Here is a 13,783-nt window from a genome sequence, read left to right as displayed (position 1 = left end):
CGTTACTTCCTCACGCCCTAACTGTAACATATCTTACTTTTGCAAAGAGGAGCGGCGTTACTCCACGCTCGGTTGTTACACGTCAGCTCACTGTTTCCCACCAACTTGAACCCATCATTGCACTTGTAGCTGACCTTCTCTCCCTGCTCGTAGGGCGCTGTAGCTCCGGACATTACTCCGTTCTCTATAGCCAGATCCGCCGATTTGCACTGCACTAGAGTTCAGGGTCAGATTAAATAGTTCCGACATGGTCATGTGACTATACCTATTTGACCAGCTCGTTAAAATCATAAAGAAACTCGTACATGCTAACTTTGTACATATGGTTCGTCGAGCTAGAAGTTTATAATTTTCTGGTTCACCCGCTGTACTTGTAGAGCACTATGAGCACAATTTTAGACAAAATTCTCGGTATTTTTTTCTCTCTCTTAGAGAAAAATATTGTCTGGAAAAATAATTTATTGACTCGGTTGCACGACCATAAGAGTCAACTAACTTAACCACTGTAAAATTAAAACGAGGTAAGTTTATAATTTGAATTTTGTACAAAACGATTTTGAATGGTGCTTCACTGTCACATTAAAAAACCCCATGCCTAACGAAGGTAAGGTGTACATGATATTAACCATGCATAATGTTATTCGTGCACAATTTGAACCTTGCAAATTACAACCGGTTAGGTGAACATTTATTACATCTATATTACGGAGTCTGGAAACCGCTCCGAGCGTCTTTGCTTTAAGTCTCTTAAAATTTCTTCGGTCAAAAGTGGGCTATATAATGACAATCCTCTTCTAATATGCCCATGAAGAGTCAACACAGTACGTTAATATTCTTATCAATGATTACTGATGCTATAAAATTACTGATTGATATCTAGGTATGTTATACGCATTATCTTCCAGGGCATTAATACTGATCATCAAAATGCGACCCATATAAGAGCATGAATGGACGACTTTTTCGTAGCGATCTTCTTCAGATTAATTGAAAATTCTACAAACATTTGCACATCTGGCATCGCCCCGCAACTGTCGGGCGGTGGGAACAACCTGTTGGATAGCTACACCACGTTAATTATTTTTACCTGAGGACCTCAGGCTGGATCCGCCCAGTAAAATATCGAGATAAAAAATCTAATTATTCGCACATTTAATTTATTTGACGTCACATGCTGCCTTTTAAAATTCATTATTAGGACCTGAATAATCCAGAGTATAGAGCTATATAGGGTGTAATTAGATAATCTAATTTAGTGGGGAGAATGTGATAGAGGCATTTTGTAGACAGCTTTTATGTTTATTATACATGTGTATACCTTGAATATGATCCTATTACATTTTTAAAACAGATCCTTCAAAATGTTTGCATACTAAATGCCGCATTTTTTCTATATTATTATATCACTATACTCAATTTTATTATGCGATCTGCCTTATACAGGGCCTGTATAGGCATTTTGGCTAGTTCAGCAGCCACTGATATTGTCATGAAATACGATAATTTGATAAACTGATGAGCTAATGCAATGTAGGTGAGGGTATGGTATTCATTGATAAATAAGTTTATCGTTATTGGTTAAATTCATTGCTAATCCTATTGTGAGCTGTCGATAGCGATATTTTACTGTACAGTGTAAGCTGTGCTTACTTCGTAGTTTCAAGTATCGTTCGAAATCTTTCATTTCTAATTCACTTAACACATAATGTGTTCTTTTGACTCATTGTCCGTAATTTTCACGTGTCAAATATCTCTCTTTTCATATTAAAAATTCATTCTACTGAAATTCATTCTCCCTAAATTAAATTAACTCTACCGTAAAAAAGTACCTTAAAAGGTAAAGGAACTTACTTTGTGCGATGCACTTGTGAGTTTCAGCCGAGTAACTTGAACACTGGAAGGAAGCAACACTGGCAGTGTAAGTCTCGTCACATGTCAGGGTCAGGGTGTAGGTCGGCTCCACTTTGAACCCAGCCTCCTGGTTCAGGGACCCGACTGCTATCTGGGGTAGGGTGTGGTTAGTGACGTATTAATGACGTATTAGTGACGTATTAGTGTCATATCTCTCACCGTGACGAGGTGTTAGGTACCATGTACCTAGTGCTCTAGTGATGGTACTTATGCTTATCAGTAATGTTCCCGTTCATTTGCTGGTTCACTTGTCTTTAGTTCTTGTAGGTAAAGCGACCAAGCCATGGCCTACATAATATTGTTAAATGAACAGGATTGCTTTAATAGCTTGACTGTAGGGGAGTTGATACATACAGGGTGGGCCAAAAGTCAGTACCCATACGTTGGCCTTTATAGCTCAGTCACTGAGTGCCCAATTTAAATACTTCTTTCTGGTATGACTTAGTACCACCACTGGTTCGAGGAATTTGTCAACTCGAAAAATATTCGCGTTCATTTTTTTCAAATGGAGGTTCATTTTCACATTTATTTGATAGTTTGGATAATTGGATCAAGCTAAATGTTATTGAATTGTGTTTGGCCATTCGAATTACGTTTGTCCTGAAAGAATTAGAACTGTAGCTTCTCAGATGACCGAGATATGAAGCATAACGAGTTTATTCATTACGTGTGATCAGGTGATTGGTTTACTTAATCACGTGATAAGGTGCCCCCGTTAACTACCCCGTTAAACATTATGGGAATTGTTAAGGGTGCCCAATTAAGTTGTCGTGTCACTGTGTCACATAATCACCCAGTCAATATTGTTAACGAGATACAGAAAATGCTTGATAATTTCGTCATTTCTAATCCGTTTTGCCTCATGTTTTCAGATCATATGCAACATTTAATAATCTACCGTCTCTAAAAACATTAGGCGTTCAGCATGTTCAGAGAAAACAATATAGGTGTTTTAATATTGAATGGGCGTGGTCTAAAATATTCGAATTTTCAAATTTTGACGACGGAATCCTCGAACCAGTAAGTACAGTTTGCCATCTGCAAAGCAACAGCTCTCAAATATAAAACACGGCGGAGCTATTAAGGCCAACGTATGGGTACTGACTTTTAGCCCACCCTGTATATTCTGACACGTGACAACGATTGACCAATCAACTTTAGGTAAAATTGTTGATCGCCGTCGGTGTGCGAATAATATCATCCAACTCTCAGCCAGTAGTGAAGTCTTATTTGTTCAACCTCGGAAATCAAACTAGGAATAATCGACCTGCGTCACATCTGCACTATTACAACCGTTGATTTCAATGGGATATGGTATAATTACAGTAAATATTTCGTATAATTGTTCTTGTAGCCTCCGAAATAGTCTAAATAATTGAAATTGCAATTTGAATCTCGCTTTGATGTTGATAAAAAATAGCCTCCATTGCCAACATTTCTTGTTAGTAGGTTGTAGGTTGCTGTAGCTGTATATAACAGTAGCTGAGTAGCTGTATAAGTAGCTGTAATAAGTTGTAGGTAGTAAGGTACGAACAGTTGCTGGACTACGGTGCCCGAGTCCCGACCACCAACAACTATGCTGCCAACTTCTAAGTGAACCCAGATCACGAGGCTCTTACAATACTCACTTCAGGTACGGTGCAGAGTTCATAACACTCGTCAGCTTTAGTAGACCCTGTACCGTAGGTGGTCTTGGTTCCATCACACGCTATACACTCTGTAGCTCCCTCGGCTGCGTTGTAGGTTCCTATCTCACACGCTTCACAAGCCCCGTCCACTGTCTTGTAACCGGCAGGGCATTTCACTGCGGGTAAAGAGGTTTAAAACAGGGCATTTTACTGAGGGTAAAATGTTTTAAAAGCACGGTGGTTTTACTTAAGGCACAGTTAAAATGAACGATAAGTTCTCAGACTGTTTAAACGGAGTTTGTCGGTACAGCTGTTTAGTGCCTTATGACCAGCCAAAAAGTATGTAGAAACCATCACACAACTACGTGAATAGTTCAGATAATTTAATGCCCGCAAATCTACATAAAATACTTCATCTGGTTGTCTGGGCTACACTGTATTTGAAATTGTGGTCGCAAGCAACAGCGATTTAGGAAATTACCTTTCCCTAGCTGCTGACGTGTCAACACACATTGTTTACTTAGTACTTTAATATTCCGGTGGGAAACCGTTCTAATTCATTAAGTTTTTGTTATTTTGTCACGTATATTCGAAAGTTTGCCGGATCATACACGTTGTACACGAAGGCCGAAGGTCCAGGTCTGATTTTAACACTTTAGTTGAGTGGACTATTTGCTGCGGTGTTTGGTTCTTATGTTGGAGTATTGGAGTCTGGTGGCGGTGCGAAGTGTTGTGAACATTTGGTTCTGGCAAAGTTTGACATGGAGGGACTTATCGTCCGCCTTTCTTTACGACACAACTTGAATTGGGTTTTATTTACACAAATTCCAGGCCAAATTCCAGGCCTTACTTTTGTTTTGTAGTGTGTTAACAACTTTCGCTTTTCAGAAGACAACTAAACAGCACATTGCTATGGTCAATACAGCTCAGTGGTATAATTGTACCGGTGAATTATTCCAACACAGTTACACGTACCACAGACTCCGTCCTCAACAACCTCATCGTCTTCGCAGGTCACCTCGTCCACCGTCTCCAGAGAGTCTGCTTCTGCTGACAGGGTCGTTGCTCTCTTCTTCCTCCTCTTGCTGTCATCGATACTGAAATTGTTTTCATTTCAGTAAGATCATTCTTCCTCCGTACCAAAAAAGAAGCTTATCAATTTGACCGAAATTAAACATTCTTTTGAAGTATAGATTGTACTTTACCTCAAGGTGAACGTTTCTGCCTTCACACTTTTCGTAACCTTAGTTTTGACCTCTTTAAGGATAGTTTTGTCCAACATGTCCTGTGTCTGCTTCACGGTGAATGTCAGCTGGATATTCTGTTTGCTAGATTTGTACTGACAGTCCACTGAGTCCATCTGAGAGGGGAAGGTGTGATCACGTGATCACAATCAGCAAATCACACAGCTGAAGTTTAGAGCTGTAGCTCTCGCCCCTACTCAATCCATAATTTGACCATATTTTAGGTGAGGCAGTTAACGGGAATTTTAAAAAGAGCAAGAGGCAGTGTCACATTTCATTACTGTTTAAACATAGTGAGTAGGTAACGTTTTCTATCCTTTTATGTTGACTTCTATTTTTCTATTATACGTACGAAAACTCACCTCGCATTTTCCATCGGTAAGACATGCGATATAGAGGTCGTCTTTCAGGAAACTTTCCACAGCCTTCCCCATCAGTACTTTCTGAAACATTCCCCAGTTATCTTTGCTAAAATTGTTGGCATTGGAAAGTATGAAACTGTTTATAACATTCTTTGCGTTTAAAAAGATCTGTAGAACTTTGATAAATTTTAAAGCTGACATAAAATAGGTCTAACCTGACTCTCATTTTCACAGTACACAGCTCCGATTGTTACTTGGTTTTTTAGCTTCTTAGCTTTCGGTGCAATCATTTCTGAAAAGAGAAGAATTAACAAAAAGAAAGATTTCGGCACTGTCCAAGAGGCCTGGAACATCTACGGAATCCAACACATTCCTTATCCTAACCTTGATCTTTACCCTAATTAACTGTATTATTTTTCTATGTTCTGTAGAAGTCCACTGTCGAATTCTAAGTCGGGCTTCGTTGATAGTGCCAAAATTTCTATAGAATGAAGGAGAAGCCTGCCATTCCTAAATATTGACCACGTTTAACTAGGTTTTTTGCAAATATTGGCAGATGAGGGTCTGTTTAACAGCTCTAGAAAATTCCTCAGACTCGAAGTACTCTTGTACACTAATTAACCAACTTTGAAACCCTTGGACGGAACTTTTTAACCGTTTCTGCAACAATATGAACAGGAATTTCCTGTTCATATTCACGCCTGCCACGCATTCTAACACCGAAACTGTTAAAAGAGGGAGTCAAGACAGAGTCAAGGCCTTTATAAACTGAACGCGAGAGCAATATGTTTTGTCTTGTTATTTTTTCTGCTGCAGCTGCACATTTTCAAATAGTCGACTGTCCTAACGAATAGTTTAAGTTGGTTCACAGTCCTCCACCACCATTCCTCAGAACCCGCCTCAGCAAGGTGGTGTTTGGGATGGTTCCATCTAGAACTAGTTGCCAGCTCTGAGTTTGGTGTCTGGTTGTGGTGTGACATGGACGACATAACAGTGGGTGCTAAATTGCTGACCTCCACATTTTTCCTCCAAATTGCTCGGAGAATGTGTTGATAGGTCCGAGCCTTGTTATAGATCTAAAAATAGCAGCGTCTGTGTAGAAGAGTAATGGTGAAGAGTGATCAATTATAGATTTATAAAGAAACAGTCCACTGGGATGATTAATTACTGTACCTGTGCAGGGAGGGAATGTTCCTTTAGTGTTTTTCTTATTCTGGTGCGTCCACAGGAAGGACTTGTCTCTGCAGGTAGTTTCCTGAAACATGTTTAGGACTTAATAAACTGTTGTGACCTGTCATCAAGGCCATGTCACGTGACCTTTGCTAGGAAGCCTGTCATCTCCAGCAACAAGCCCCGTGACACATTCCAACCAACAGAATCCACCAGCGGCCTGTCAGCTAGTTTCTGGAACTACAGATTTGTTTTGCAGAACTCACAAAACAGCACAATTATGGCTTGCGAGGACATTTTTTACCGTGCTCGCGAAGGCTTGTTGTTTTTTATTTTCCTAAAGAGTTTGTTTACTACCTAAAGTTGTGCATTTCTATTCCTTCTGAGTCTTATTCCATAGTTCTAATGATAAATCCTTTTTGACTTTGGTAAATAAAACGAATGAGAGTCTCTATATTATTTTCCATAAATCATGTTAGTGATGAGATTGGTGAAACGAATACGAGTACCTTAGAATACCTTAGAATACCTTAGAATACCAAAAACGTAAAATAGACTTACAGTAACCGCTCCACGAACAGGCTGGAAACTAGTATCGCACCCCACGGTACATATTGTGTCGGCTACATTCTTGCCATTATCATCGCCGGTACAAGAGATAGTACCGTCACGGGGTGCACTCAACGTCTTACACTGTCCACCATCTGCCAGGGAGAAGTAAGGTTAGCATTCGTTAGATAGAACAGAGAGTTACGCCAGTTTACTACATTAGTGAAGTTTGGTAAATGTAAATAGAACAGAGAGTGACCACATTAGACTGTTTGAGAGCTTGTTAGGGGTACAAAGAGGACTGGTTATAAGCACTAACTAAGGAGTGGGGTTGAAATTATGAGACTAAAGATGACAGACGTCACAAGATGTGGTGAGGTTGCTGTGTTTGTAGGAAACGTTACTTCTTAGTGTCAACTATTGTCCCTCAAAATAATTATCGAATAGGGATTCTAAGGAGTATCATATGGGATCGTTCACATATTCATAATGTATAAGCCTTTTGATTAGGGGCAAGTGATTGCTACAATACCCTAAGCTTTAATAAACCCCTGGTCCCCCCCCCCCCCCTACGTTTTGGTGACCGGTCCCTACTCCCTTACCGTCTTTAGTACAAGTAGGTGCGTCTCTCGCCCAACTCTGGGCCACACACTTCCTAGGGTTGGTACCGCTGAGGATGAAGTCTGTGTCACATGTCACCTTTACTCTCTGAGGAAAAGTGTGTGCGTTATAATTGTAGCAAATAGGTGGCTGGTGGTGAAATCTAAATTTTGATACATTACTTTCAAATTGTCGTGATTTAATTCTATGCTTAACAAGCATGTACTATCATATTATTCTCTCATTCTCTTTTATTCGAAATTTCTTGATTCCTGGATTAAAATCATCGTCATTCTGTTTCTCGGTAGAATAACTAACTCTGTTGCGATAGTGCCCTAAACCCACCCTAAGTCAGGGCTATTATACGAGCATGCAACACACAGGTTTAATTACCGTCCCTGTAAGACCTTTCAACGTTCTACAAAATAATAAAGCCCTTCCATTACAGGCCGATAAGGCTTTATACATTATACAAGACTGTACAAAGCTTTGCCCTCATATTCTGGAATATTCTCCCAGAGCGGAATATCCAAAATATGATTCTACCCAAATTATACTACACTCAACTAATAGCCCTTACTCCTCTCTCTCTCTCAGTGTAGCGTGGTGGTTTCCGGGTTATCATTACACAAGGTTACTGCACGTACACGCTGGCTCTCATCACTAGACATAGTGTGGTTTACATGGCAGTTGGTGCACTCACCGGTGACGTGGCTGTATGAATTATAGTGGCTTTAGTTTTTAGTTTTTATCGTACAAATTCGGTTGTATTTTCCTGAAGTCCCTTAAAATGGGAGGGACGATTTGTTGGGATAAATATGAGGGAAGCAGTGACCATTTTGTTGTCCTGCTGACATTAGATAGCTCTCTCTGCAGCAGGGACAAAAGGATTTCGCGGTTATTTTGGCCAAAAATCGCGGCACCGCGACAAGCCAAACTAGGCTAATTCGCGGCTAATTCGCGGCGGGAATTTCGAAAATCGCGGAATATTCGCGGCAAAAAAATCGAAAAATCGCGGCAAAAAATAATGTATTTACAGTGCTTAGTTAGAGTTCACATATTCTTTGACTATTCTATTTGATCAGCTCATGTCCCATGAGGATGTGATCTCATCATACAAGGAATACAAGGAATACAAGGAATACAAATTTAAAATCTTGAGCTACAATAGTAACTGTTAAGATAATAACAATATCATAAGATTTGAATTTATTATATTAATATAACTTAACTAAAGTGAAAAATAAAGATTTGACATAAAATATTTTGTTTTCAGTCGCCTTGGTAATGCTGTAATGCTTGAGCCAGGTCACTTTGCAGTTTGCACTCGTCGTTGCGCGAAAAGAAACAAAAGCGGGTACAGTGATTTTCAGTGTTCACTGTTCATGTACTGGCCAGAGAGTCAACAAATTTCTTGCGGTTGTTAAAACACGTAGTGGCAAACCTAGCAACGACTCTCGTGAGGTGGACTTGACTTTCGTTCGTGATAAGTTCAATGATTTCACTGTTGTTGCTGATGAATTTGAGGACGTTTGCTCCAGGGATGACATTGTGAACAGAATAAGATGTCGCAGACGGTTTGATTGGATTTGATATGAGTGACTGGATCTTGTCTAGGACTTTTCGCCTCGATGCAGCGTTAAGATCACAATGGTTAAGGAAGTGGTCTTCATTCTCAATAATACCAGAACCTAAGACTATATTGCACCAGGAGCATATTCGCTCGTCACGTGGAGTTTGATTATATCGGCCAAGTTCAATTTCGAGTCGATGTGCACTGATCCGCAGTCTTGTGATATTAGCACGGTCTGCATATTTAATGACACTATCTAGGTAATACTCTTTGTTAAATTTGGATTTTAGGTCACGATAGAATTCTAATTTCCGAGAAGTGTTGATACAGGACCCCCAATATTCTCTAAAGTTACATTTCAAAGTTTTAGTAATGACGTGTGGTGTGAATATTTTACTCCCGATGGGTTGTGTTGATTGAGGAGGAATTCGTTTCTTGAAACCGTTGTGAATAAGAAAGTCCTCTTTTGGTGGTTTTGCGATACTCGGGTTTCTTTCGAAAAGTAACTTGGAGTGATTGTTTTTGAGTGTGCGGTAGGCTGTGACATGATCGGTAGAGAAACATGGGTCTAGCGCGAGGACAGGCTCCAAACCCCTGTACCAGTCCAATTTCATGTTCATCTGTTCTTTGAAAGCTAAGGAGACAAGGGAGTTATCTTTGAGATTTTTCAAACGTTGGCTATATTTGAGAGTGAGGTTAATACATTCATAGATTAATGGGTAGCGGCCTGACTCACCCCAGACGCCTGCGTTGCTGGCTTTACGATTTACCCCCAGTGACCATTTAAGAAAGTGAAGGTGAACTTTTTCGCTGTTCAGAAGGCTAATTTTCTTGAGGATACTAGTTTGAAATTTTGTTTTTGTGTCGGCATCCATATTGAGATCGACTTGTTTTGTTATGTGTTTTATGATAGCCATGTTAGGTGTGTAAATAGGCGCTCCGTAAAGAACGATAGGTTTAATAAGACCATCAAAGAGTGTTGTTAGAGAGCGGAATGATAATTTGGATTTGTTTACTGAGCTTTTCATGGCATAAAGTGCACGCATGGCTTTCTTTTTGAGCTCAGTTCGGGCATTTGTGAATGTGCCGGATTTGTGTATTTCGATTCCTAGATAGCAGTATGACTCGACTTCTTCTAACAAGTGATCACCAATTTTGAGGGGAACCGGCTGATAAGTATCAAAACGGGCATTAAATTTCATGAGTTTAGTTTTATCTGCATTAATTTCGACGCCCCATTCCAAGCAGAAATTGTTCAAAGCATCGAGTTGCTTTTGGAGGGTTTTGGGGTCCAGTGCCAAGAGTATCAGATCATCTGCCCATAGTAAGTGACTGATAAGTTGGTTCATTAGTTTCGGACAGTTATCATATTCTAGTCGAGGGGAAAGATCTCTGATGTATATCTTAAATAGATCAGGGGAAAGTGGATGACCCTGTTCAGTTCCTTTATTGATATCAAATTTTTCGCTGACAAATCCAGATAGTTTTATCTGGCCAGTGGAATTTTTATACATATGTTTAAGAACATTAAATGTTTTGCCAGTGATACCTAGTTTAGCTAATTTTAAGAAAAGAGCTTCACGGCAAACAGAGTCGAAGGCCTTCCGGAAGTCCACAAAAACAGCATAGACGGGAACCTTGAGCTTTTTGTATTTAGACGTAATGGTGTTGAGTGTGAGTATGTGGTCATATGTTTGAGCTCCTTTAGCGAAGCCAAGTTGATTTATGGGGTCCGGGTTGTATTCATTTTTGAACTTGATTATCCTGTTTAACATGATGGTCGAAAATAGTTTTCCGATTGTACTACTCACAGCAACTGCTCTGTAATTGTCTGGATTATCTTTGTCGCCTTTTTTGTGTAGGGGTGTAATAATGCTGTTGTTCCATGGGTAAGTTCCAGTGTCCAAACAGCGGTTAAAGACTTTGCAAAGGAGTTGTGTGTTTGTTGTGGACAAGGTCTTCAGTATTTCATTACATATCATATCCTCCGAGGAACTTTTGCCGTTTTTGAGTGAAGAGATCGCAGTAGATATTTCGTCCACAGAGATCTGGCCATTGAGTATTGATTGTGCAGGGGATGGTTGGAAATTATTGTTAATAGCCTCTGCATTTTGAAGCATTTCTTCCTTATTCTCTACAGTTATGGTGCTATGTGCATTGGCATAAAGTTTACCAAAGAATTTTTGAAAGTTGTCCATGTCATGGCAATCAAATTTGTCAACTCTTCCTTTAAATTTTTTCAGTTTTTTGAATTGTTTCCAGTTAAGAATTTTACCAGATTCAATATCTGTATTCAATTTGTCAAGATATTTGTTTTTTGTACGGTCAATTAAACTTTTGTACGTATTTTTTACTTGGTAAAAATTTTTTCGAAGATAATCGCTATTGGGGAAATCAGAAACAATTTGAGCTGCACGAGTACAAGATATTTTAGCTTCTCTGGTGGCTTGTGTGAACCAGGGTTGTTTATTTATTGATCCCTTTTTGGTTATTTTGGGATGTTTGGTCTTTTGGAGACATTTGTCTGCTATTTTGTTCAAGTGTACTGTGATATCTTCGTTTAATTTGTATGTACCTAGGAGATCTTCGGGATAATCTGTTTCTAAGAGGCTTTTGGAACATTCTTCCACAAGTGGGTCCATCATTGTATCCCGTAAGCTTGAAAGGCTATCAGGAGTTATTTTGTAACGAAGTGGGGCTCGAGCGTAAGTTTTATGGAGTGCCTTTGTGTTTACAAGAGTGTTGGAAGGAGAGAAGTTGAGTGCCAGGAGTAGTGGTTTATGATCAGAAAAGCAAGTGAACGGCTGGATTGTCATATGACTTAGATACTTACTGCAGTTTGGTGATATAATAAAGTAGTCAACAACGCTGGCACCGCTGGTCTGAATACAAGTGAAGTCACCATATGAGTCTCCTAAAGTTCTCCCATTGAGAATATGGAGTTCATTATTGACAAGCATTTCTAGAAAGGGTCTTTTGTAATTGTTCGACTTTTTGTCTTTGAGTTCCTGGTTGGAAGTTCTTGTGGGGTGTAGTCTTCTGGCAGGGGAATGAAGCTCTCGTAGCCACATTTGTCCTCTTTGATAAAGTCAATGTCATGGCCGATACGCGAGTTGAAGTCACCACAAGTAATGACATCACCTTTACTTAAAAGAACATTGAGAAATTGGTCCAGTTCACGGATGGTGTCAAAGCCCGAAATATTTGAGTTTTTAGAGGAAGTGTTAGCTGGCTTAATGTATGAGTTAACAATGAATATATCATTATCTACGCCAAAGTAATTTTTGTCAAGTTTACAGGCAACAACATCTTCAATTGTGGATTTTTCAAGTTTAACGCCTTTGGATATTTCGTTTTGGACCATTATGCATACGCCACCATGTTTTTTGTCCCGGCGGGTTTTATTGAAGGACCTGTAACCCGAGTGTTTGACAGGTTGTCTTATTTCTTGAAGGCAGACAATAGGAAACTTGTCAAAGACGGCACAAAATTGAGGGTCATCAAACTTAGAGCCAAAAGTTGTATTTGTTGATTGGATGTTCCAGCTTATAATTTTGGATTGTAAATTCATAGTATTTTTTCAAGAGGTTGGGTTGGTGGTCATGATTTGAAGACTAAAATTTAGACTGGAAGCTCAAACTCCCTGAAGATCTTGTCGAGGGTGTCTCTCATGGTGTTGGTGATTGCATGCATTCCTCTTTCTGATAGATGGAGATTATCGCGGAAGTACATCAAGTTCTGCTTAGAAGTGGACTGAGTGTTAATGAAGAACTTATCATTTCTCTGAAGGAAAATCCTTTTTGTTTTAGGGTCCTCGTCTTGCTGCTGATTGACCAATAAGGACAGGGATCTCCTCAAGGAAAAGACGTGTCGGTTCTGGTAGGTGTTTCCGTTCAGTAGGGGGCAAGAGATGACCAGTCTGGTGGTGGGAGATACTAGTTCTAGCATTTCATTAAAGATCTTGAAGTTGTCGATGATTTTGGTAATGTCCTCTCCTTTGTGTATATCATTGATGCCGAGATGTACATATATTAGTTGAGGCTTCTCTGTTGGTATTTTGCTCCCCATCATGTATTCACCGGTCAGTGATTCACTACATGTAAAGTCAATTCTTTTGAAATTCAACCTATATTTCCTAAATTCCAAGCATGACTCATCAATGTGTCTCATAATTGAATCGGTAACAAGCCAAACGTTGATGGGTTGCCCACTTTCGACCAAGACTTTCAGGGAGGGCTTTATTGGATCGGGGAAACCAAATTTGGGCGAAGGCGAGGCTAGGTTCGGTTGGTCTCCTAACGCTGCTATTTCTTTTATCAAAGGGTCAGTTTGAATTGCGACCTCGCACATTTGGTGTGTTACATACGCGTGGATGTCTTTAATGTGCTCCCTTGTTTCATCGCAGAAGACACTATTGTAGTAGCTCCCCATGTCTTCCACCGATTTCTTCATGATATCTACTCCATTTTGACTAAGGTCGTTCAGAATCTTCCTCATTGACTGAAGGTCATCTTTTGTGCCGTTTATGTTCTCCACAAGGTCATCAATTTTACCATTGCACTCCTTTATCGTTTGTGTAAAAACATTTGTCTTGCTCAGATTGTCGATTCTGTTGTTGCAATCACTCACTGCACTTTTCAAATCACTTATCGCATCCAAAACATCGGTGTTGCTGGTTGGGTGAGGCGAGATTTCTTTTTGAGTTTGTTGTTTGGTCGCTTCCTGGAGAGTTGCTACATTCGCCTT

General features: G+C 39.7%; 1 protein-coding gene across 2 annotated transcripts in view; it reads right to left on the bottom strand.

The window, feature by feature from the left end:
• The window catches only part of LOC134811887 (sushi, von Willebrand factor type A, EGF and pentraxin domain-containing protein 1-like), a 52,788-nt gene that overhangs the window by 5,939 nt on the left and 33,066 nt on the right, over positions 1–13,783 (bottom strand). For both annotated transcript variants that reach the window (XM_063819001.1, XM_063819012.1), the window contains exons 19-28: positions 7,467–7,572; positions 6,877–7,019; positions 6,319–6,400; positions 5,361–5,437; positions 5,146–5,226; positions 4,745–4,899; positions 4,515–4,636; positions 3,540–3,715; positions 1,852–2,002; positions 38–214 (exon numbers count right to left, since the gene is read on the bottom strand). In XM_063819001.1, the coding sequence (XP_063675071.1) occupies positions 38–214; positions 1,852–2,002; positions 3,540–3,715; positions 4,515–4,636; positions 4,745–4,899; positions 5,146–5,226; positions 5,361–5,437; positions 6,319–6,400; positions 6,877–7,019; positions 7,467–7,572 (1,270 nt within the window). The remainder of the gene's footprint in view (positions 1–37; positions 215–1,851; positions 2,003–3,539; positions 3,716–4,514; positions 4,637–4,744; positions 4,900–5,145; positions 5,227–5,360; positions 5,438–6,318; positions 6,401–6,876; positions 7,020–7,466; positions 7,573–13,783) is intronic.

This window comes from Bolinopsis microptera, chromosome 1 (assembly GCF_026151205.1).
Source record: "Bolinopsis microptera isolate Bmic1 chromosome 1, MBARI_Bmic_1.0, whole genome shotgun sequence".
NCBI lineage: Eukaryota > Metazoa > Ctenophora > Tentaculata > Lobata > Bolinopsidae > Bolinopsis > Bolinopsis microptera.
The sequence above is the reverse complement of the archived record's forward strand: the minus strand, read 5'-3'. Positions and strand labels throughout refer to the sequence as shown.